At 36.0% G+C, this 26,288-nt stretch overlaps 1 protein-coding gene across 2 annotated transcripts in view; it reads left to right on the forward strand.

The window, feature by feature from the left end:
• The window catches only part of TNFRSF21 (TNF receptor superfamily member 21), a 107,913-nt gene that overhangs the window by 25,019 nt on the left and 56,606 nt on the right, over positions 1-26,288 (forward strand). For both annotated transcript variants that reach the window (XM_031964746.1, XM_012549111.3), the window contains exons 2-3: positions 8,759-9,425; positions 11,935-12,438. In XM_031964746.1, coding sequence (XP_031820606.1) covers positions 8,759-9,425; positions 11,935-12,438 — 1,171 coding nt within the window. The remainder of the gene's footprint in view (positions 1-8,758; positions 9,426-11,934; positions 12,439-26,288) is intronic.

Raw genomic sequence — 26,288 nt, forward strand, 5'->3', positions numbered from 1 at the left:
GAGAGAGATAGGCCTCTACTAAAGCTAACCAGGCCCCAGGAAAAGATTCAAGACTTTGAAGGAGAAAATAAGGGATTTGGACTTCAACTCCTGGCTGAATTTGAGGTGTTTATTACACTGAATTGAAAGGAAGGCTGCTGCCAGAACCCCCCAAGAAACCTGCTCCCAGAGAACATTATGTTTTAGAGAAGAACATTACGTGTGTGTATCTCTGTCTCTCCGTCTGTTTTTGTCTCTTTATTTTTACTTCATTTTAAAAACTGTTTATTCAGCAGATGTTTATTAAGAATGCTTTTTTTTTTTTTTTAAACAGAACTGGGCTCAGAACTGTGTAAGAGATATGGGAAGGACCCTTATATAGCAGCTCTCTCAATATCTAAAATTGTTATAAAAAGAGGTCTTGTAGAGAATTGAATTTCCTACTTAATTGAAGTTAATTCCTTTAGATTTTTAACTCTTTTTCAAGAAAACTTTTATGGGAATCCCTAAAGGACAAATTATGGTATCTTACTCAGAGTATCTCTATTAGGCTTTGTCTCCTTGTCTCAAGGAATCAGTTTTCATTAGAACCATTTATTACATTAGAATACTATAATGTCCTCATAGTCTATTCAGGTATGGGTTTAAAAGACACACTCAATGGTTTCAACTGCTTGACTTTTTTGAGTTCTTATGCTTGTTTTTCCTGTATCAGGCTCTCTACTATTGCTTTTTACTGTTAATGTCTGTCTCTGGAAGCTCCCACCTACTCACTTCCATTTTCATTTGCTGTTTCCAATTTTTTGTGTGCTGGGAAATTAGAGATCAAGATTAGAATTGTGGGTAAAATATGCAAACACATAATGGCCTCATCAGTTATCATGAATGCAATTATCCCATTGCCATGATTCCCAAAATGGTATGTCTAGCCCTAAATTTTTTTCTGAGCTTCATTCCTATATTACTAACCAGCTGCCTGATGGATATCTCAATATATGTATTTCTCCAATAGCATTTAAAATTCTACAAAACTCAATGTCTTTATTCCTAAACCTATTTATATTTCAAACTTCCTTACTTTTTATGATACCACTCTCCTTTAGTCATCCAAGTTCACAAGAATCAGTTTTGACCTCTACCCTCTACTTCATCCTCCACCCTACTCTCACTATTTTATGTCCAATTGTCAAGTTTTGTAGTTTCAATTGCCTCAATTATAGTAGCTTCTAAATCCATCTCATATACATAAAGGACAACACAGTGCCTGGCACATAGTAAGTGCTACATAAATGCTTATTTTCTCCCTTCATTTCTTTTATTTCTTTTCTCTCCTCTCCAATTTATCTTCCATATATCTGATAAACTAACATTCCTAAAATCCAGGTCTGACTCTGTCACATTCCTTGCTCAAAATTTTCAGTAACTGTTTATTACCACAAAGATAAAATACACACTTGCTGACTTTTTGTTTAAATCTCTACACAGTCTGGTTTCCAGAACATTTTTCTAAACTTCTTTCCTACTATTCTCCTTCATAAGGTCATAGACTTAGAACTGAAAAGAACTTTAAGGCAATAAAGTCTGGTAAAATATTTTTAAATGCACAAAATGAATTACACAGGATTATTAAGGAAACCAGTTGCATTTAATTATAGTTATCAAAATATCTTCAAAAAATTTTGTGGAACCAAGCTTAAGCAACCCTGTCTCTGGTTTGTTCCTCTGTTTTTATAAATTTGAGGCCCATGTTGGTGCATGGTAAAGAGGTGAAGAGGTGAAGAATATGGTGAAGAGGTTGCCAAAGGCCACACAAATAGTGACAGAAATGAGATTTGAAACCATGGTGTCTGATTCCACTCTACTATAATTACCAGAGACCTACTAGTTATTTATCTCCCATTCCTGTGTTATACTTGGAATGCATTCTCCCCTCCTTGCCTATCAGAATCCTTATGTTTATAAACTTATGTTCTAACTTTGACACAAAAGGCTTTTCCAGATCCTTTCCTCTCTAAAACTATAGTTGATTCTCCATCTTCAAATTGACTTTTATTCATGTAAATTTTTTTTAAATTAACAAGTATTTATTCTCTCTCTTGGTTTACTAATCATGGGAAAAAGGAAAAAAAATCAACTTCTTTATAACAAATGTAGATAGCTATAAAAAGTAAATTCCTATACTGAGCATGTCTAAAAAAATGTGTTAAATTCTACATCGACTCTGTTTTTTCTCTCATGAAGCTGGTAGCATAGCATGGTTCCCCATTGTTCCTCTGGAATCAAGATCAGTCATTGAATTGATTCAAGTTCTTAGGTCTTTCAATTGTCTTGGCAGTATTGTCATCATCAGATAAATTGTTCTCCTGGTTCTGCTAAATAGTGCTTTTGCATTATTTTGTGTAAATCTTTTAGATTTTTCTCTCATTCCTATATATTTCATGCCCTCTTTGAGAGAAAGTGATATATTTTTGTATCTGCTATGCCTAGGAATAGTGCCTGATAGATGCTCTATAAATATTTGTAAAGTTTGGTTTAAATAAGAGCAACTTAGCTGAAAACCTCAGAGTCATTTCAACATTATGGTGAATACTCAGAGATATTAAGTGACTTTTTAACCAGTGGAGTTTACTGATGAGTTTTCCCATTTCATAAATAATCCTTTTTAGGGGATGATTTCCCTATTCCTCTAAAAACAATTTTTTTAAATCACTCCTTTCTTTGGCCACAGGAAGCTATAGGAAAGGAGGAAGTTAGAGATTCTTTCTTAGCCAACAGTGGGAACAATTCATTTTTAGAGTCCCAGGAAGATTCCAGTCCTTTAATTTTTCCTCTCCAGGACCTAAATTTGTTGCTTTAAATTCCACTGTTATCGCTCAATTCCTTTTGGGTTTTGGTGTGGTCACCTATTAAATATTTCATAGGAGGGATAAGGTTTAATGTGTATCACCGATTGACCCATTGTGAAAATGAGTTTGTGGCTTTCCAGGCTTACCATTAGCTGAGAGCAACACCCTCTATAAAGCTTCTCTTTAGAAGAGCTTCTCATAGAGAGGAGGATGGAAAGAGGCAGTCCTCAACTTGGGTAAGGGATTGGATTGGAGGCTTTCAACAGCTGAGCAATAACACAATAATACTGGGCACTGGTACAGGAGGTTGGCAAGAAAGGGGCACCAATAATCATAAAATCTAAAAGTTGGCAGAGACTTTTAGAGATTATTTAGTTCAAGGCCAGAGAAGGGAAGGGGTTTGCTTAAAATCACAAGGCCAGCGAGTGGCAGAGCTGAAACTTGATCAAATCTGAAGAGCCCTTGGAGAAGGGAGATTAGAAAATCATTTCTCTTATTTCATGATTGCGATTGGGTCTCATCATCATTTTTTTTTTTTTTTTTAAAGAATGAGGTTTATGGTATTTTGGATTTATGGACTTATCACAATTATTCTTCCTCCTATACTTCTATACTGCCATTCCTTACTCTATCTTAATCCATCAAAAGTCTTATTGAGAGCTTCATGGCTTTTGGAAAAGGCCTTGATCTCTAGAGGAGTATCTTCATCTACTTTTCTCAAGATAAAGTAAAGTAGCAATAGGTGATGAGATGGAGAGATAGTCTATGCAATAATAGTCTGTTTATAAACTTTCTACAAGTTAATTAGTCATTCTATCATTGTTTCCCTTTTCCTTCCTCTTTCCTAAACTCAGCTCTCTATGATATGGGAGTCCATAATCCCAGTGGTTTTTCCTTCTAAAATATTGTATAATATATTATAATAATAATTACATATATGACTATATATAACATATTATGTTATATTATTATATGGAACAATTAATACAACATAATAACTTAGAAAAATTATTTAATATGTTGCGTATTATATTACATATAATAATTATAATATATAATACATTATAATACTATAATTAATATGACAATAATTAACATATTACAGTAATATACTTAATATTTTAGAAGGAAAAATTATATATACAGGAAAAAAGAAAGGAAGGAAAAAATATATATAAATATTACTAGACAGAACAATTATTTGGTATGAAAATAGTCTAAAATTCAAATAAATCTCAAAATTAAGCATTCTGGGTATTACCTTCAACAATGCATTTCACAGGCTATTTATTCACACCTGCCTGACCTAGGGCATCCATTCCTGTCCTTCTATAAAATGCTGCACTTTGAAAATAGGCTGTACAATTTTCCCAACTTCTCTTTATTCTGCAGATTTTGCAGATTCATTGGATCAGCATTTATAGGTTCTAACCACATAGTTGGAAATGCTGGATGAATCCCAGCTCTTAACATTCTCTAATCCTGGATTCTGTCTCTGTGTTTGCAGAACTGCCAAGTAACCAAAAACAGCCCTTCATCTTTTTCTCACTAATCTTGTGAGAATGTATGTATGTATGTATGTGTGTGTATATGTATGTCCACATTTTTGTTTATGTGTACATGTACAGATGCATGTGTTTACATATATGCATAATACAACATGCACACACCTATGCAAACACATCTGCATATATGTCTTTTACTTTTCATTATGGAAAAGGTGTTTTGTTTATTGCCAGGACAACCTTCTAAGATACAATAATCAGTGCGTCTCTGAAGCATCAGTCATCTCTGATGATTTCAATAATTGCTTCCTTACTCAGTATCTGGAAATACTGGGCAGCCTCTTCTCACAAATAGATTACTTAGAGAAAATGCAAATCAGCTGGAGAAAGATTTTTCCAAGGAACCAAAAGCACAGCCCCCAAACCTAACAAGAACAAGTTGTCAGCCTATACTCCTGCAGAGTCATGTTGTTTTGTGTGTGTGCGTATGTGTGTGTGTGTGTAATGTATTCAGTGTGATATGGTCTGGCTATTCTCCCAGATCAGGTAAGAAGCCAGAGTTATAACATACCATCCATCAGAATGATATATATATGCCCAACTTCTAGGCTAAAATGCCCAGGGCCAACTCCCAGTATTCTCTCTTCTTAATATAGTCTTAATTGATTTAATACCCTATGTATTAGGTAGGTGGGGTTTTTTTTTTTGGGGGGGGGGCTGAGGGAGAGTCAACTTGAGTATTCATGCCTCCTTTCAAACTTTAATGTAGCTTTCCTAACCCAGCCGTTTCATTTAGAAATGAGGTGCTAAATCACATCCAGTGGAACAGGATGCCCTCTCTGTTCAGGTCCTTTATTATTATGCCCTTTGGGTCTAATCTTCCCATTAGGACACTTGGCAAAGAGAACTGCCATCTTGCACAGTAGAAGTTTGGGGGCTTTCCTGCTCAGAACACCTGTTACAGTGTAGAGAGGCTGAGGGATGAGCTTGGGAAAATAAATGAGCAAGGAAAGGAAATTTTAGTCACAAGAAAAATTGAAAGATTTATAGGACAATGTAAGAAAAGTAAAACTTTCTTCTTTCATAACATAAAATGATCTTAACTTGTTAATTAGAAAATCAATGAGCATTCCTCCCTTCCCTCACTCCAGAAATCTTTAAAAAAAGCTGAATGAGTGAATTATACATCTCAGAAATGTTATTCTGCCTTTCAGCCCCACTTTTTAGATAGGTTGAAGAAGCTTTCCCTTCAGAGGGAGAGAATTTGAAAGGTGTAATTTTTTAGCTAGTTTGAGGTTCTGTTTTTGTTTTTGGAATCATACCTCAGGAAAATCCTCTGATATATGAGGGGGTTTTTAGAATTTATGGATAAAAATGAACAAACATGATAAAACTTTTGAAAAGATAATGAGAATGGTAATTACAGTGGCCATTAAACATTTATTATGCTTTGTTCAATCACGTCCAATTCTTTGTGACCCCATTTGGGCTTTTCTTGGCAAAGATACTTCAGTAGTTTGCCATATCCTTCTCTAGCTCATTTTACAGATGAGAAAACTGAGATAAATATGGCTAAATGGCTTGCCCAGGCTCACACAACTAATAAATGTTAGAGGCCAGATTTGAACTTTTGACTTTTTGCTATATTCTTGGAAGGGACATTACTAACACCTTGGGGAGAGGGTCAGGAAAAGTTTCATGTAAAAGGTCCTACTTGAACTGAGATATAAATAACTAGGTACTCTCAGTCAGGTAGAGGTAAGGAAGGAATACATTCCAGGCATGGAACAGTCACCCCAAAGAAATAAAGATCAGGTAAAGATTATTTATTAGAGAGATCTGTAGAGGCTTATCTTAATATAGGTATAGCTGTCCCCTGTGTTAGGTAGCTATCATCTATCTAACCTTCTTATAGTCATTTTTTCAGGATATCAAATAATATTCCATTTTTTGTTCTTTGGATTTCTCCTTATCCCATTCAGAAAGGCATCTATTTAGTTGACAATTTAGAAATTTAACTCTTTCTGGGTTTTTCCATGTCTTGGAGTTTCTGTTCTGTAAGGTAGCATAAAGGCTCACCTTGTTGTAAGAGATCTTTCTTCTTTTAACTTCTAAGTAGTTGAGATCTTAGAAACTGCCTTCCTTGACTCTTATGCCATAATTAATATAGGCAGAGTCAATGTTCTATTAACCTAATATTGTTCACTTTAGTTGACTAGAGGAGAGGGTAGGTTACTGAATAAGTTCCTGGATCTGATTCTGTGACTCAGATGGAGCACTTCATTTACTCAAAGGGGCACTGCTGAGAAGTCCCATTCTATGACCAGAGAGTAAGCCCTAAATAAGAGAGCTGCTCTTTTAAAATCTCTGTAGAACTGGATGAGAGAGTGAATGAAGAAACAGGCTTAGAGAATAATTTGCCCCAGACCATAAGAACCCATTTAGTAAATGGTTTTTGGAACTTAGACCCAAAGTTGCCTGATTCATGTGTGTCTGGAATTCTGAAAAGACCATGGAGAGAGGAGTATCTGTTTAAAATAATAATATCCACTTAAAGTTGTATAGAAATAAGTAGGCTATCCTCTTAAGGAATCATTGTAACACCATAAGCAGTAGACTTGGGACTGGCAAAAAATAGAGCGTGAATATAGTGAAATCGGGGAGCTTTGTAATAATAATGGCACAAGTATTTCTATAGCTCTTTAATGTTTGCAAAGCACTTTAACATGTATTATCTCATTGGATCCTTATAAAAAACCATTTGACATATTGCTATTATTATTATTATTCCCATTTTACAAATGAGGAAACTGAGGTTTAAGGACATTAAGTGATTTGCCTAGAATCACAATCCAATTTAGTGTTGGAAGAAGAACTTGAACTTAAATTTTCTTGATTCCAAGTCAAGTACTATCTGTTTTGCTTTCTGATTGTCATAATTTTGATGGTAACACTATATCATGGAGGGAAAGTTAATTGAGAGTAATAAAGATAGTCATAGGGACCCAAAGACAATATTAAAATCATCCATCGTGGGACTTAGAAAATTTCCAGGAAGCTTTGAGTAGCTGAGAAATTGGGGAGGGGGGAGATGGAGCATGGAAGAAGATCCATGCTGTAGGAGTCCAGTTTTCTGGGAAATGCTCCCCAAAAGCTCATATATATATCATGGTACCTGGCACATGATTATCATTTAGTCAATTCAATTGTGTCTGCCTCTTCTTTATCCCTTTTATGGTGTTCTTGGCAAAGCTACTGGAGTGGTTTGCCATTTTCTTTTCCAGCTCATTGTATAGATGATGAAAATGAGGTAGACAGGGCTAAGTGACTTGCCCAGGTCCCATAGCTAATAACATTATGAGGCTGGACTAATAAATACTTGTCGGCAGATTGATTTCTATTGGAGGGTGCTAGGTAACAAAGGAATCTGATTATCATCTTGTGGATAATTGCAAATCTCTCACTAATGTAAATTATTTTGTCCTTGGGACTCAGTTACTCCATTTGTTAAAGTAGCATTGGATTACATGTTATCTAAGGTCCCTTCTTAACTCCAAAGTGCTGAGATATTTTGTTGACTGATCAACTGACCCTATATTGACTCAATACAAATAATAATAGACATGTAATAGATAATATCTATGTGATTAATGATAGTAATTATCTTAGTTTATATAAATGTGTTAGATTTGGGGATTTGGGGGGAAATGGGAAAATTTATTCAGTTGAATGTTCTCTTTGATATGTGTTCTGTAAAACAATTAATTAAGGGGCAGAAGGTTCTCCCCTCCACCACCACTGGTTTCTTGTTTATCAGTGTAGCATTTAAGGTCCTATTTGATCTTATCCCAGTCTACCTCTTTCCAGTTATATCTCTCACTGTTCCACTCCATGTGCTCACCCTTGAGCATGCCCTTCACTTTTCTGCCCTGTCCCCCTTGCCTTTGTCCATGTTGCTTCTTCCACCTTGAATGCCCTCTTCCTCTGTTCCTGCTTTTGAAATCCTCTCCACCCTTCAGTGCCCAAAATAACCACTACCTTCTCCCTGAAGCCTTCCCTGATTTTCTCCCTCCCTCCAACTCATCTTTCCTTTCTTTGTGATCACATCTTTGTTCATCTCCCGTAGTGATATTATGTCCTTCCACATATTGTAGTCATTTGCCATATGTCTGGCCTCCTTTCTTAGATAAATCTCTTGAGGACAGAGACCATATCTTACTCATCTCTGTATCTTTCCCATAGTTCCTTGTATGTAGTGAGTGCTCAATAAATGTTTGCTTCTTTACTGATTCATTTCAACCTTGTTGTTATCTTTAGTCCTTTGAAAACTTGGTGGTGGTGGGAATCAGTCCTCTATTCTGTTCTTTCCTGTTGCTATCTAACACCTTCTTGGGTTTTTGTTCCTTCCTTCCCCACCTTTTCTTTCAGCTTATATTCCTTACCACCACTCCTGCTCAGCCCAAGCAGCTGACATCTGAACAGGATGCCATGAATCTCTTTGGCACGTATCTCCATTTTGACTCTGCCACTGGCCACTGGCTTACCTGTGACAAGTGTCCAGCTGGAACCTTTGTGTCTGAGCACTGTACCAACACTACCCTAAGGGTATGCAGCCGCTGCCCCCCTGGGACTTTTACCAGGCACGAGAATGGCATCCAGAAATGCCATAACTGTAGTCAACCTTGCCAACAGCCAATGGTTGAGAAATTACCCTGTACTGCCTTGACTGACCGGGAATGCGCTTGCCCACCTGGCACATTTCAGTCTAATGGTACCTGTGTCCCCCACACGGTATGTCCTGTGGGTTGGGGTGTACGGAAGAAAGGGACGGAGACTGAAGACGTGCGGTGCAAGCAGTGCCCTTCGGGTACCTTTTCTGATGTGCCTTCTAGTGTGAGGAAATGCAAAACTTACACCAACTGCCTGAGCCAGAACCTGATGGTGGTAAAGCTGGGGACAAAGGAGACAGACAACGTCTGTGGCCCGCTCCCGACTTACCCAGGCACGCTTCCGTCTTTCCCTGACACAGCCATCTTTGCCAGCCCTGAGCAGGTGGAATACCATGAAGTTCCTTCTCCCACTTACATTCCCAAAGGTAACTGCACCATGACCTTGCTAAATGTGGGTTAGCAGGATGGGTCTGAACGCCAGGGATTCTGGGTAAAGTTGGACTGGCCTCCAAAGTGGTTTCTATCTAATTCACTAACCCTCCTGTTGAGGTACTTATTATGTACCTCAAATCTCTTACTTCTTGTCAGGGTGGAGAACTATTCTTCATGACTATAAAATCTGGCTTCTCTTAAGCTATCCATATAAAGAGATGAGCCAGATTTTAAAAAGTAAATCCATAGATCTTATTTTAGTTATAACATTCATGTAATAAATCTTTCACTGTAACTGGTTATAAGAGCAAATTGAATTTAGGATTATAGATTATCAATTTAGAACAGAAAGGGATCTTGAAGGCCATTCAATTTTAATCCCTTCATTTTACAGATAAGGAAACTGAGGCACAGACAAGTAAAATGACTTGCCTGAGGCTATATAGCTAGTTTTTGTCAGAGCCAGGATTTGTAGTCAGATCTTCCTGGCTCCAAGTCCAGAATTCTGTCTAATTGTTGACTTTTCATCTTTTTTGTCTCTCAGCTAAACTCTCAACTAAATACCTAATCATGGGAATTTTACCCCTTTTTGTTGAGTCATAGTAGACTTAAAAATTTCGCCCCTGAGGGTATTATCTTGAAGTAGTTGACACTACAGTTTTATAAATCCTGACAATGTAGCAAAGGTTGAGGCACTAAGAAATGTGGGGACTATGGGAGAGAGAAGAAAAGAAAACACAAGGGCTGACTTAGATCTGTGACTTCAGACTGGAAATGAGAGAGGCAAGTGAGTCATGCAAATGATGGGAAAGTTAGGAATCTTGGCAATAAAACAAACTGATGAGTATTATTTAATTAACATGGAGTAACTTAACACAACTTATATGAGACATTATGTCTCTCTTCTGCTTGTGATTTTAACTTTAAAAAAAAAAAAAAACTTAGTCCTCACGTATCCATCCTACAATAAGTGACTTTGCATTGGAATTGTACCTTGATGTCTTTCAAAATTCTGGTAGGGAAAATCGATATCATGGAACCTTTCAGAAATATCCTGAACTGAGCAAGTGTTTTCAAATATGCTCTACAGATAGTTTTTTTCCCCATCCACTCATTTCAATTCAACAAATATTTATTACATCTATTACGAGAGGGTCTACCCCAAATATTTTACTTTACTCTTGGGGATTGCCAAGCAGTGATGATATTAGAAGAAAAACAACACTCAGTAGTATAGATGAGCCAACACTCAATAGTATAGATGAGCCCTGACTTTGGACAATTCCCTAAATAGTTAAGAATTGATTGTAGAATGAATCTTCAGCAGTGGGTTAAAGAGTAGTGAGAATCAGATGAGAAAGTCTTCTGTGTTTAATATCACTTATGGCATAAATGCCTCAGTTTCTTCTTTAGGAAATAGGTTTGGCTTAGCTTTTAATGCTGGAGTTGAGATTTGACTTTAGGAAGATTAAGTTTTCTTGATTCCAGCTGCAATGGTCTATCTACTATCCCACCTGGCTGCCCAGCAAGTTGCTTCAGAAACTACAAACATACCTATATAGTATCAGTGCTAGAAGGGAGCTCAGGTCCATTATATTAATCCTGCTTTGAAGCCTGAATACCTTCTTTAATGCCCTTGACAAGTGGGTCATCTAGTTACTATTTGAAGATCTCCAGTGACAGGTACCTCACTTTTCAGGATTGCCCATTCAAGTTCCTAATTGTTAGAAAGAGGATTATTAATCATTTAGCCTTTTTGAAATCTTTCATCCAATTGATCTGAGAAATAACCTAGAGTAGAATGAAAGCTAGCTTTTGGAGTCATAGAGATCAGATTTGATTCCCAACTTTTCCACTTAACTACCTGGGTGACTTGGGCAAAGTCATTTCATTTCTCTGGGCCACCTTATCTTTAAAATGAAGTGGTTGGATGAAATGGCCTCTGACTTCTTTTGGGCTTGACTCTTATGTTCTTCTGCTGCCACATAAGTTATGGCCAGACCTTCCTGCTTCTCCTTTTCAACTTTATTTAAATCCAACATTAGACTGCATGGAGGTGCAATCAAACAGTGTTTCCTCATTTATTCCTACTTATATTTACCCACATATTCACCCCACTCCCAGTCTTTGTGACAGTGATAGTTTAATTGTAAAGTCTTTTCTTGCCTCTCCCGAAAGCCCAGTTAATGAAGCATTTGGTTCAAATTCAATCATCTTTCTTTCTTTGGACCAAGCTGGGTGGGGGCAGGAGAGAAGAGAGCAGAAAAGTCTTTCCATCCCCTTCCTCCTTCCCCTTTCCTTGGCTGTTTGTCTGATTGTTTCTCAGTCTCCCATTGCCTCTTTTTACCTCTCTTCCCTCCTGTCCCCTCTCTTCCTTCCTACTGTCTTTTGACATCTCTGTCAAACATATAGTAAACACATCCAGATAAGTTTGTATGAATATATATATATATATATATATATATATATATATATATGCCAAATTGCTTTCCTTTATTGCAGGTATGAACCCAACGGGATCCAACTCTTCTGCTTCTGCCAGACCAAAGGTACACAGTGGCAGCCAGGAATTAGCAGCCCCCCAAAATGCCACCTTGGCTAAGGAGAGGGGAAGTGTGAATAAGACCTTCCCAAACCTTCAGGTTGTGAATCACCAGCAAAGTCACCACCACCGGCATATCCAGTCGGTCCCCAAACCGCTGCCCCCCATGGAAGCTGCAGGAGGGGAACGGTCCAGTACGCCCATCAAGGCTCCCAAAAGGGGGTCCCCTAGGCAGAACCTGCACAAACATTTTGACATCAATGAGCACTTGCCTTGGATGATTGTCCTCTTCCTCCTGCTGGTGCTTGTGGTGATTGTGGTGTGCAGCATTCGGAAGAGCTCAAGGACTCTAAAGAAAGGTCCCCGGCAGGATCCCAGTGCCATTGTGGAGAAGGCTGGTTTGAAGAAATCCTTAACTCCCACGCAGAACAGGGAGAAGTGGGTTTACTACTGCAATGGGCATGGTAAGTCCTCTCCATCTTTTTTCTCAATCCTTCTTTCCTCCTAAGGTTCTAGAGGGCTTTGAAGAGAGGGAGATGGAGGTACTAATGGCTGTGTTGTTATGATATGTCTTTGGACATGCTTTCAGGGCAAATTGTTTTTTATGGGAAAAAAAAAAGCAATCAGTGTTGGTTCCAATAACTTGAAACAGAATAAAGACACTGCTTTATCTATATTAAATCAGAGATTGGAGAAATGGAGAGCTGGAAAAGACATTACAGGTGTTCCTAGCCAATTTTACTTTTTACAATTGATGACACTGAGTCCAAAAAATTACCTTAGCATACTTTAGAATAAACACAAAATCAGAATTGGGAGAACTTTCAGAGAACATCTAGTCCATCTCATGTTTGAGTAGTAATTCCCTTTAAAATCCATGATCATCCAGGGACCATTTGAAGACTTTGATGGGGAATTCACTACCTTATAAAATAATCCATTTCACTTTTGATCATAATCAATTTTACACAGCTATATGACCCTTGAACCAGGCACACCATTAGTCTTTTGATTCCTACTCCAGTGCCCTTTGAACAAAGGTTGGGGGGAGACCCCTCTTCCATAGCTCTCTTTGGTTATATCTGAAATTGGACATTAATAGTTGATCTAATAGTCATTCCTGGTATATATGAAATTGATTGAGCTTGGGCGTTTTGGATCTGAATTTTTAAAACTAAGTTTGGATTATTAACCTAACATACCCATTGCCTTCTTTTCTACACAAAAATTGCATGAACTGAAGTGAAAGTTCTCTTGTCTGGTTGGACCTTTAAATACGCAAAGCCTATTTATTTTGTGTTTGTCTAACTAAAGATCCTATATCTGGATTGAAAGTCCAGAGGCTGAAGTTCAAATCCTTAATGTGTTACACACACACACACACACACACACACACACACAATTTTTATGATCTTGGGCATACTATTGAGATTAAGTGAGCCCTAAGGTCCCTTCTTAGTTCTGCCAGTCTTTCACTTACAACAGAATCCCAGAATGTTAAAACTTAAAGGTCTTTAGAATCTTAAGATCATAAATTTAGAGCTGAAGAGGCTTTTGAGGCTGAATAGTCCAACCTCTATATTTTATCAATAAGCAAACTGAGACTGGAAGAGAGAGGTTGAGGCATTACAGGGCACAGTAGATAAATTGTTGAGCTTAGAATTAGGTAAGTCTTCAGTTTAATTCCTGGCTCAGGACCTAACTGTGTAACCATGGTCATCTAATCTCTTAGCCTCTCAGTTTCCTTATCTACAATGTAGGGATAATAGTAGTATCTATCTCAGGATTATTGTGAGGCTCAAATAAGATAAAATATTAAAAGTGCTTTGCATACTTTAAAGTGTACATAAATGATGTAAAATACTGGCGTATGCACAGTTTCTGCCATACTACTTTTTTCCCAAAGGTTTTTTCCAAAGTCTTAAGTCTTTATATTTGTCAAACAAAATGTTACAATATTTACTTGCTGCTATAAATTGTACATCTGCTCTGTTCCATTGATCTGTCTTTCTGTTCCCTAGTTAGCCTTAGATATTTTTAATGCCTCACAGTTTAAAATTTGTATACAGTAATGACAATATTGTTTTAAGAGCGACTAAATGAATAAATTATTTTCACTATTACAAATGCCCAAATTAACTATAAAGGACATATAAAGAAAAATACCATCTATATCTAGAAAATGAACTGATAAATAGAAGTAGGTATAAAATAATTTTATATGTGTGTATAAAACTATATAAAAATTATATGCATTAGTACATTATTATGTAATATATATTAAATTATATACATATACACATACACACACCTACTTATGTCTCATAGTAGCCAACTTTATGGTGAGGGAAGGAGAGAAGAAAAAAAGGGATAAAGTAATTTATATGATCAATTTATTATATATCTAAAAGGAATAACAAGTTGCACAAAAATAGATTTGCACTTTGATGTGGAAAAAAAATAAAGTATTATATAAATGTAAGCCAGAATCAAGGGATTTGTCTGAGGTTGCATACTGCTTTAGTGGCAAAGCCAGGACAAAGCCTTGGATCTCCTGACCACATCTAGTCTAGCACCAGCTCTAAATAACTAGAAACTTTTGGTCTCGTTTGAATGGATTCACATTCAAGATTCTGGAATGTCATGACCAATGAGTAATAAGCTTTCTAGGACTTTGCTCATTTCTTTAGCTTCTTGGCATCTAGAGCTTGAAGGATTCTTAGAGGTCACCTAGTCCAGATCTCTCATTTTACAGGTCAGGGGGAAAAAGTCCTGAGAGGTTTAGTGATTGACCTAAGTTTCTGCAAATATAAATAGCTTAGCAGAGAATCATACTGACATGCTGAGTTTCAAAGATCAATCCTTTTTCCATTGTACCACATTACCTCCTATGTGAGGATTTCAACTTAACTACTTTCTGGATCCCAGAACTGACACGGGCTCCTGCTTCCTTTAAGATGAAAAATTAGTTTGTCCAGAAGTAGGATAGATCTGAATACTGTTTCCTTTTTTGCTTTGCTTCTTGTTTAACATGAGCTGAGAGACAGATGGAAGCCTGACCAGGCACATTGGCTCCTGGCCCACTGCAGAGCAGATGACTGTATACCTGAGTCAGGGAATCTCTCTCCTGGAAATCTGGCTTGACTGTGCTGCTTAAATTGTCCTCCAATAGCCTCAATCTCACACATTGTATCCTGCCCCTGACTCATCAGACTAAAGTCCTTGCCTACCCTCTCTGTTTCCACAGGGAAGTAAATTTTGAAATATTTTTTAGAATATGTCAGTCTTGTCATTTCTCTAGAATGGTTATTGCCTTTTAGAAGTTATATTTAACATAGCTTGTAACTAATGTTCTGCTGGGCTTCTTCCCTTTCAAGGTTCTCCCAAACACTTGTCAGACTCATGAAGGATATAGTAAGTTTTAATGACTAAAACTTTCTTCAGCACCAAGAATATAATTTAGTCTAATAATGATTCTGCACATTTTTATCATACTTTATGCAGTAAGTGCACAAAATCTTTTGATGTTTACTACCTTATTTGATCTTCTTTTGAGGTAACCAATTAATAACTCAAAAAACATTTGTTCAGGGCTTACTCAATGTGCTAAGTACTGAGGATACAAAAAGAAGCAAAAATAGACCATGCCCTCAAGGAGTTTACAATCTAATGATATGTTAATAGCTGGCTTAGTAGAGTACATTAGTTATAATAGATAATATACTAATATAACTATATCATATTATAATTCATATTAATAAGATGTAATTATATAAATATAAATCCTTTATGGAGAAGGAAATGGCAAAGCACTCCAGTATTTTTGCCAAGAAAATCCTATGTATAATACTGGCATTCTGTGGTTCATAGGATCATAGAATCAGATATGATTGAATGAACAACGACAATAATGTAACTATGAAGTAGGTAAGACAAAGGGTAGTATTCCCATTTAATCGATGTGGAAATTGAAGGTCAGAAGTTAAGGAACTTAATTATAATTACACAGATAATAAAAAAACATAACTCAAAGTCTCTTGAAGTCCACTTTTAGAAACCCATATAACCCATGCAGGTGGAAACAACTATCTCTGTGCTTTTAAAATGATAAGCATTACTGGGCGGTTGGAAATCTCAGCTGGTGGGGAGGCTAAGACTAGCTGTCACATCTCTTGAGTTTCAGAAGTTCTGAACTTGAAGAGAGAACTATGCTAACAAAGTGTCTGTGTCTGCACTATGTGTAACATTTCTGTGGTGAGTCCCTGGGGTTGGGAGGTAGGGCTTGCCTAGGAAGTGACAAACTAGCCCAGGTCTGAGAGTAGCCCCTCTATTAGCACCTTGGGAGAGATGGGGAAACCCAGAACAAACAAAAGACAACCAATCAGAAAAAAACAAAACAAAATACCCTACTATCCCCAACAGTAAAATGCATTGTTTGAAATTTGAAGGAGAAGGATCAAATTAGTCAAAGCATGATTCAGGTGTTGTGTGAAATCTAGCTTTTTAGCAATCCTCTCTATGTGTTAATGATCTAAGTCACACTGGCCTTATTTGGTGCTACCATTTCTTCAGATATTTTATAAACATCTTGATTTCTGTGTCTAATCTTTCTTTTTTGAGGCTTGTATATTCTTCTAAAAGAGTATGTTTTGCTTTTCAACTTTCTAACTTCCAAGGAGAAACAGGGAAAATCTTACTGTAGGAAAATCTCTTCTGTCTGATGGCATTTCCATATCTGAGACTGGTTGTGGAGACAAGGGCTTATTGATCTGATCATAACATAACAATTCTGCCTAAGAGCTTTCCTTAATCTTTTTTGTTCCCTAGCTCTCTGACAAAGGAACCTAATTGTGAGGCTGTACTGGTATAATGGAAAGAACCATAAATGAGATGTTGAGTCATGAATATTCTAGTCTAAGTTTTATCTTTAAGTAGACACTTAAATAAATCATTGTTTTTCACTGGCCTTCATTTTCCTCCTTTGTTTAAAAAAAAAGACAATTCAACTGGATCTTGAAAATAGAAATAATTGTTTAAATATTTCTGGGGGGGGGCAGGGTGGGTCTCTTCTTGCTAAGTCGTTCTTTTCATATTTCAAAGATCAATTAACCTTGAACTCATCTCACTCCCTCAATAAGTTCTGATCAGTAGGAAAATAGTAAATATCTTCAATGTAATGCAATTCCACTTCAAGAAAACAGTTTGAAGATTCTTTTTGAATTGTTGAAATTCAACAAATGGGTTCCAGAAACTACAGGATAACTCATACATATGTTGTATTTGAATTTGGAACAGAGCCTCTGACCACTGATGGTTATGTGGCCTTGGACGAGTCTGTACTTTTGTTCTGAGAGGAGAAACAAGAGGAAAATGGCATTCTCGTCATTTGATAAGGAGATATAAGTGAAAGATATAAATAATAACTTGCATTTTATAGCACATTTAACTTTACAAGAAGCAGCTCTTAACAGCAGTCAATTTAGTCACTATCTTAAGTGATATTAACTTCTTCATAGACAAGAAAGCTGAGCTTCAGCTCCCCAAATTGTTCAGCTGTTAAGTGTCAAAGTGTGGAATTTGAACCCAGGTCTTGTGGTCCACAAATAAATCCAAGTTTCCCACCACTACTTTCATGTGTAAAAGGAGAAGGAATTCAGCAGATTTTAGGGAAATCATATTGGAAACGGGCAAAATTTCAACCTATTAAGTGGTAAAGAGGAAGTTATTTTATGACCTATCTTGGTGCTGCTCCCTCTTTCTCATTTATTGGCTTCTGTGTTGCTCTGTTGGTCATTCAGAAATCATTTCCTTGTAACTGAAGTGAGGAGATAAAGGTAAAGAGCAGGAAGTCCTCATGTTTACTACCCTAATCTCTCACAACTTCAGCTTCAAAAACAATCTGAATTTAGCTATATATTGTGTGGAGAATAGCAATTGGTTAGTTTTACTAAGCACATGGTAAGTATATAATAAAGGCTTTTGCATGCATTCATTCATTTAATTCATACATTCATTCATGGAGCTAAAAAGATTTCTTCTAGAAAGCGAGACTTCCATTTCTCCAGGACATTTCCCAATCAATTTATATGTATTGTTTCAAAAAGGGCTGTTGAATTTCTTGTTTTCCGGAGCCACCTTAGGGAAAGTTTAAGAGAGAAATGAGGAAAAGAGAAGGTGAGCAATGGTGAAAGGATTGTAATTATGCAGATTATCATTTTATTTAGTCAATGGAGTTTCTGGTTAAGAATCCGGTTTAGATAGCTTTCTTTAGGGTATAATGCAAGGTTTTTAAAGCCAGTCAATCATGCTCTCCATGGTACACAAGTATTTTATCTTGTGATAAATCAAATTATATAGAAAGCCCAGAGTGACTATTGGTAAATAACATATCTGGGGTGCCTGGCAATTCCAAACCTTTCCCATATTGCACCTTTTCATTGTCTCAGTTCTGGGCTGATTGATACAGAAGCAGAAAGGATTCAAGAGACCATCATATGCAGCTCTAGTTTTATAGTTAAGGAATTGAGGCCCAAGGTCATGTAGTAGCAGAAATGGCCTTTGAACCTGGGTCTAAAGTTTTCAGATCTAGATTGAGCCTATGAACTAGTTGTCATGCAGTATCATTTTACTAATTCTGAGTGTACATTTGACATGAAATAAATTCATTTCAATAAGACTCCAATTTAGGAAAAATTAAGGCAAATAGGATATCGCACATGGGAATTTCATTCTCTATTTTTCTTTCATACTATATAACTCCATGGGTGACACATTATCTGGGTAGACTGATACAGTTGCTATGCAGGTCATGTAGAGGACTGGATTAAATAGGCCTGAATTTGTGAAGACATCTGTTAGAGAATTGGTACTTCCCTGGGCAAGTTGGAAATAGGATAGAAAAAGAGTTACCTTTTATAGAATTATGTGTTTATAATGACATTAGCTTGAATGGCAAGCCCAGAATGCTTGATAAACATGTTGATTGTCTAGTTCACTTTGTTTTGGGGCATTTGATTATATATTGCTACACAGTGACATTCATTATACAATGAACTACAGAAAATTCCATTGCAGGGATTGATCTGCAGTGCTAGAGAGTGTTTTCTCAACCAATAAAATCATAGATCTAGTCTCCCAAAAAAGTCCTCCTTGGATTAAATTAGTTTAGATCAGTGGTTTCAAGCTCAAAGAATAATGGGTATATAAAGGATCTCTGAAACTATATATTTATTTTATTTTTAAAATGTCATGTTAACCCCTTTATTGTATTTTATTTATTTGTCAAATATTTCTCAATAACACTTTAGCTTGGTTTAGATGTTTGAAACCTTATCTAAATCTTGACTTTAAAAAAAAGCCTTTCTATCACAGCCTTAGCACTGTACTATACAAATTATAGATGTTTACTCAGTATTTAGAATTATAGGATTTAGAATTCTAAAGGACCTTAACAATTATCTAATCAAGCCTATTTTGCAATTGAACAAAAGTGGCTCGAATAATTTAATGACTTGTCTGGGGTCAAATCAGTACCTGAATTAATTCATTTAAATGATCTCCAAGAGGGATTTCCTCTCCCCTTTCCCCCATGCAAATTTGCTTTAAACTAAAATTGAAAAGAATTTCTCCAACCTATTGGTTAAAGAGAAATCTATTGGTAAAAGATACTAATGAGGTCAACAGAGATTGCAAGAAGTCAATAGACTGGCCTACAGTCTCCAGAACTCTCTTCTGTTGTTGATGTTGAGTCATTTTTCATTTATGTCTAATTCTTCCTGACACATTTGGGATTTTCTTGGCAAAGATACTGGAGTGGCTTGTCATTTCCTTCTCCAGCTCATTTTAGAGATGAGGAAACTAAGGAAATGGGTTTAAGTAACTTACCCAGGGTCATACAGCTAGTAAGTGTCTTAGTCCAGGATTAAACTTATGAAGAGCTATGATTCCAGGATGAACAGTCTATTCACGCATCAACTAGTCATTGTCACTAATCATCATCTATCTATTTTTGCAATTTATTTTTCTTTGTCTGCTTTTTCTAAAGCGAGTGGCAGGGTTTTTGAAACTAATCTGTCAAAGTTGCTATGAAAAATGGGACCCTCAAGATTATTCTGTGAAAATGGCAAAGTAGGTTAGAAAACTTTCAACTATCCAGATTTCCTCCACACACAAAAAAAGACAGACCATTGCCTCCAAGGGAATATAGAAAAGTTGCAATAAACAAAAATCTGAGTAAAATAATTCTTCTCCTAAGATAATTTGAGAAGACTCCCAGGAAAGACTTGATCTCCTGGAATAGAGGTTCAGCCTGAGTGAAATGCAAACACTTCTTGGCCAACTCTGCAAAATCAACAAACAACAAATCCTGGAGGCAGTTGGGGTTGGGAGGCAGCCTCAGTCTTAAAAAGTTTCATCTCTTGAACAGTGTGGTGATCTGATGGCTGAGAGGAGTAGGAGAAGATTGAAAGATCTTTTTTTCTCTGCTTTAAGAACCCCAAGCACAGCTGTACAGACCAGAGGCCTGCTAGGCTAGGCTGCTGCTGTGAAGGGGAGATGAGCTAACACTCAGATGGTGAATATGGTAGCTGAGGGGCTGGGAGCCTGCTGGCAGTAAGACAAGAAAATCCCTCATATCAGTGCCAGGGTGATCAATTGTTTGTAATGTGTAAAAATTGTAAAGCTGTAATTTGCAGCTACAGGAGGGATTAAAAGAAGCAAGGTCATTTACTGGACAGTATGACTTTGGGTCTTAGCCATGGCTTAGGGGTGGAAAGGAGAGCCCAAAGTTGAACCCTGGAACAGATTTCAGAAAATAACAACAAGAAGGACTTCAGACTTGGGGAATTATTCCCATACATTGGTTACACTAATAACTACTAAAAAATAAAATGAAACAAAAAAATAAAAATGAGTAAGCAAAGGAAAAAGAACTAAACCATTGATAGCTACTATGGAGATAGAGAAGATCTGGACTTATATTAAGAAGAAGATAATGGTGCTAAAAAGGCCACCCCTTTTTCAATAAGAAAAGTCATATGGCCCCCAGTGACACTAAGAGTTCTTGGAAGACTTTTAAAAGGACGTTAAAAATCAAATGAGAGAGATCAAGGGAAAATAAAACCAAAAAAAATGAGACTTATGAAAAGAAAGTCAACCTACTTGAAATACAGAATCAAAAAATTAAGGAAGAAAATAATTCATTGAAAGCTAGAACTGGGTAAAGCGAAGTACTGATGTTCTAAGACATCAAGAAATAATAAAACAAAGTCAAAGGAATAAAAAAGTAGAAAAGAGAACATGAAGCATGTCATCAGAAAAACAACTGATCTGGAGAACAAATCAAGGAAAAATAATATAAGAATAGTTGGATTATCTCAAAATTAGAATAAAAAAAATCTTGACACAGTGTTATAAAAAAATTATCAAGGAAAATTGACCTAAATTCTAGAAAAAGAAGGCAAAGCAGAAATAGGAAAAATCTACTAATCACCACCTGAATGAAATTCTAGGAGGAAAAATTTCCTCCTAGGAAATAGAAGGAATATAATAGCCAAGTTTCAAAGGTCCCATGTTAAGGAGAAAATATTGGAAATAATTAAGAAAAAAGCAATTTAAATATTATGGAGCTACAGTAAAGATTACAAAAGACCTAGAAGCTACTGTTTTGAAGCACTGTAAAACTGTCTTGAGAATACTATATTTTGTAGAGCAAAAGAGCTGGGGCTATGACCAAGGGTACCTTACCCAGCAAAGTTAAGTTTAATCCTGAAAGGAAAAGAAAAGGAAATCTAATGAATTGGAAGACTTTCAGGCATTTGTGACAAAAACAGAAGAACTTAAAGGAAAATTCAATGTATAATTTCCAAGAGAAATAGAAAGTAAATAATAATGACTAATTATAAGGTTTTCAATAAAGACAAATTGTTTACTTCTTATATATGAAAATATCAATATGTTTAGGACTTGGGGGGAAAAAAAGGCTTGGGTTGAATTGAGTATAATGGGATTATTCTTTAAAAACTGGAGGGAGCAATAATAAAGATAAAAAAATTATATATACATACATATATATATATATATACACATGCATGTATATATCCACACATATATGTATATATGTCTATAAAAGTATATAATTCTTCTAAATTCAGAAAGAAATAGAAGGACAAGGGTGGGGAGAGAGGATAAGTGAGAGACTCTTAGAGGAGTGGGTAGGTTAAGGGATAGGAAAGGAAGACAAGGTAGCAGATAGAAATATAACAGAAGTGGGAAGGGATAGGAATAGAGTAAGAAGGATAATGAGAAAAAATAGGAAGGAGGAAAATATACAAGTGAATAAGATTTTCATAAAATGAAATTTGAGCAGATTAAAAATTTGAATTCAACAAATGTTGCTTTCAGGAAATGCTATAACATGGAGAGATACACACAAAGATAAAATAAAGTTTGGGAGTAGAATTTATTATATAAAAAAACAGGGATAGGAATCATAGATAAATCTCTTAGGTATAAGATGTGATTAAGTTAGAATGTTGCTGTATGTAGGAAATAATGAGCTGGTTGATTTTAAAAAAATGAAAGACTTGGACATATGAAGGAAGATGCTATCCACTTGCAGAGAAATGGATGACAAATGGAAATAAGCATAATATGGTCTTACATATATGTGTATGAGAGTATATGTATAAACATGCATATATTTATGTTATGATATATGTTAACTGCATATATATGTGTGTGTATATGCATATATATGTATATACATATTTGCATTTAAGTGAAACCTTAGTGGGGGAGGAAGGCAGGAAATTAAAAGTACACTGAAGAGAACAAAAGAAAACCTACAAGGAAGCAAGGAAAAGCTGATAAGCTTTGAAATGAATATGTAGTACTGAAATAGAGATAATAAACAGAGAATCGTACATAATCAATTTAATGTAATCTTCACATATGGCCTTAAACTAAGGCCAGTTGGTTATAGCTAAGGGAAACTCCTATATGATAAACAGTAAGAATTTAAGGGCTTTCTAAAAAGAAAAAGTTGAAAGAAAAAAGCTTACAAATATATTTAATCCTATTTGCTCTTATTTTCCCCAAATTAGAGTCTTATTGAAATGAATTTATTTCAAGGCAAATCCACAGTGAGAATCAGCAAAATGATATTGAGTGGCAACAGTTTTTAGGTCTGCTGATGGAGAATGGGAACCACTTACCTTGTAACTCTGTAGGGATTGTACACTGAGCTAGCTGCCTATTCCTCCTAATCTAGTTTACTTAGCCTTTGCTTTTGCTGAAATACTCTTTAGCTTTAATACATTCTGATTATTGTTCATTAGGGTGAACATTACCCTCTCTGATAAAGGGCTTTTTCAGTTTTATAATTATTGCTGGTCACTAGCACCTAAATAAGACCCAGTATGTGTATGTGTTTTGATAATAGTATTAAGTGCTCCCCCAGGATAGTTTCATTCAAAGGAAATTTCCATATAAAGGTAGGAAGGTTAGGCCAATGGGAATACTTTTCTTTAGGTATATTAACTTAATGGGCAATTCTGATTTAGACACATATATGGCTAAGCAGTTTCTAAATTTAGAGAGCTCAAGTAAAGTTGCAGCTATATAAATAAGGGTTATCATTAACATCAAAAGCAGAAAATTTTCTTCTGGTAGGAAAAAAAAAAACACTCCTGATTTTTAAAATCTTATTATGTCAACTCTTACGTTGCATTAGAGGACACACTGGCTTAAGGGTCAGAAGGAAAGAAGAAAAAAAAGTAAGGAAAAAATTATTAAGTGTTTACTATGTATCATGCTGGTCCCTTTGTCAAGTGCTAGGTTATAAATAGAAGCAAAAAGACTTTCCCTGTCCTCAAGGAGGTTACATTCTTTTAATAATTTTTTCAATATTAATTTTTTCAAATACATGTAAAGATAGTTTTCAACATTCATTTTTGTAAAAGTTTGTGTTCCAAATTTTTCTCCTTTCCTCCCATATCTTTTCCATCCTCAAAACCACAATCTGATATAGGTTAAATATGTGCAATTTATTTGTCATGTTATGGAAGAAAAATCAGACCAAAATGAAAAAGCCATGAGAAAGAAAAACAAAACAAAACAAAAAAGTGAAATACTATGCTTTGATCCATATTCAGTCTCCATAGTCTTCTCTCTGAATGTGGATGGCATCTTCCATCCAAAGTATGTTGGAAATACTTTGAATCACCTCACTGTTAAAAAAACAGACAAGTTCATCACAGTTGATTATTACATAATCTTGTTCTTATTGTGTACAGTGTTCTCTTGGTTCTGCTCACTTTACTCAAAATCAGTTCATGTCTTTCCAGGTTTTTCTGAAATCAACCTGCTCATCATTTTTTATAGAATAATAATATTCCATTATATTCATATACCATAACTTATTCAGCCATTCCCCAACTGATGGGCATTCCCTCAATTTCCAGTTCCTTGTCACTATAGAAAGGGCTGCCACAAATATTTTTGCACATTTGGGTCTTTTCCCCTCTTTTTATGATCTCTTTGGTATACAGACCTACTAATGACACTGCTGGATCAAAGTTATGCAGTTTTGTAGCTCTTTGAGCATAGTAAGGAGGTTACATTCTAATGGGAGAAGACAACACCTAAAAGGGAAATGAAAGGGAAGGTGGGCAAAAGGGAATATGAAGGTATCCAGTGCAGTGGGAATGATTTTGAATTCAAATTAAGTCAGAAACAGGGCTGGGATGGGCATGAAGATGGACTAGCTTGAGCCTCTTTATAGAATGGAAATCTGAGAAACTTTCAAATGGGAGAAGTTGGGTAGCTTGGTTGAGGGATATTCTAGGGTTTGATCTGGCAGAATTGAATGGATATTCTGAGTTGAAAAGGTACAAACACTAAGGGAAATTACAGGGTAAGACTATAAATGAAGTATAATCTTGAAGTCCAGAAATTAAGGACATTACTTCTAGTTGTTCAGTTTTTCTAATCACTAGATTAACCCTATTGAGCATATTGGAAAAATTGCTTATTTTCTCTAGGCTTTGGTTTCCCCCACCCATGTTTGACTATTGACTGGTAGCTGTTCCCTGAATGGGATATTCTATCTGCTGTCTTCATCCCGCTTTGCCTGGAATGTAAGCCCTCTTAAGCCCTGCCTATTAGAAAAGCTCTGGTGCCATAAACCTTTCTTTACCAACTCCCTCCCTTCCCTTTGAAATCATTTTGCACACACTTTGTGTTTACTTGTTGTTTATGTGTCCTCGTAGTAGAATTTAAACTCCTTGAATGCAGGAGCTGTTTTGTTTTTGCTTTGTATCTCCAGCATCTTGTACAGCTGTATTAAGTAATTTTTTTTAAAAAATGAATTGAATCAGGGCAGCTAGGTAGTACAGTGGATAGAGCACCAGCCCTGAAGTCAGGAGGACCCGAGTTCAAATTTTGGCCTTTCACTTAACACTTCCTAGCTGTGTAACCCTGGGCAAGTCACTTAACCCCAATTGCCTCAGCCCCCCAAAAAGAATTGAGTTGAATCTCTAGAGTTGTTTCTAACTCTATCTAATGATTCTATAGGCATGACAATGATGATGTGATTTACTATTTATTATATTTTATTTTTTCATAATATTTTATTTTTCCAGATACACACAAAGGTAGTTTTCAGCATTCACTTTTGCAAAATCTTGTGTTCCAAATTTTTCTCCCTCTCTTTCCCCCTTCCCCCTTCCCAAGACAGCAAGCAATCTGATATAGGTTAATCATCTGCAGTTGTTCTAAACATATTTCCATATTTGTCGTGCTGAACAAAAAAATCAGATCAAAAGGGAGAAAAAAATACCAGGAAGAGGAAAAAAAAACAAACAAGCAAACAACAACAACAAAAGGTGAAAAGTATTCTTTGATCTACATCCAGTCTCCATAGTTCTTTCTCTGGATATGAATGGCACTTTCTATCACAAATCTATTTAAATTATCTTGAATCACCTGATTATTGAAAAGAGCCAAGTCCATCACAGCTAATTTTCACATAATATTATAATGCTTTAAGTTTTGCAAAGTGCTTTCCAAATGTCATAGAATTTATTATTATTCACCATGTAAAATGGGTGCTATTATTATCTCCATTTTCCAGATGTGGAAATTGAGGCCAAGAGAGATTTATGGTATTGTCCAGAGTCATACAGCTAAGCAGAATTTGAACTCACCCTGTCCCATTTAGTTGGCATCTCAGTCTTAGTTTCTGTCTTGCTTAATTATCGACCTGTTTAGTTTCATGATATGTGTGTATCCAATGAAGTATATATGTGTATTGTGA

Source organism: Sarcophilus harrisii, chromosome 4, assembly GCF_902635505.1.
Source record: "Sarcophilus harrisii chromosome 4, mSarHar1.11, whole genome shotgun sequence".
Taxonomy (NCBI): Eukaryota; Metazoa; Chordata; class Mammalia; order Dasyuromorphia; family Dasyuridae; genus Sarcophilus; species Sarcophilus harrisii.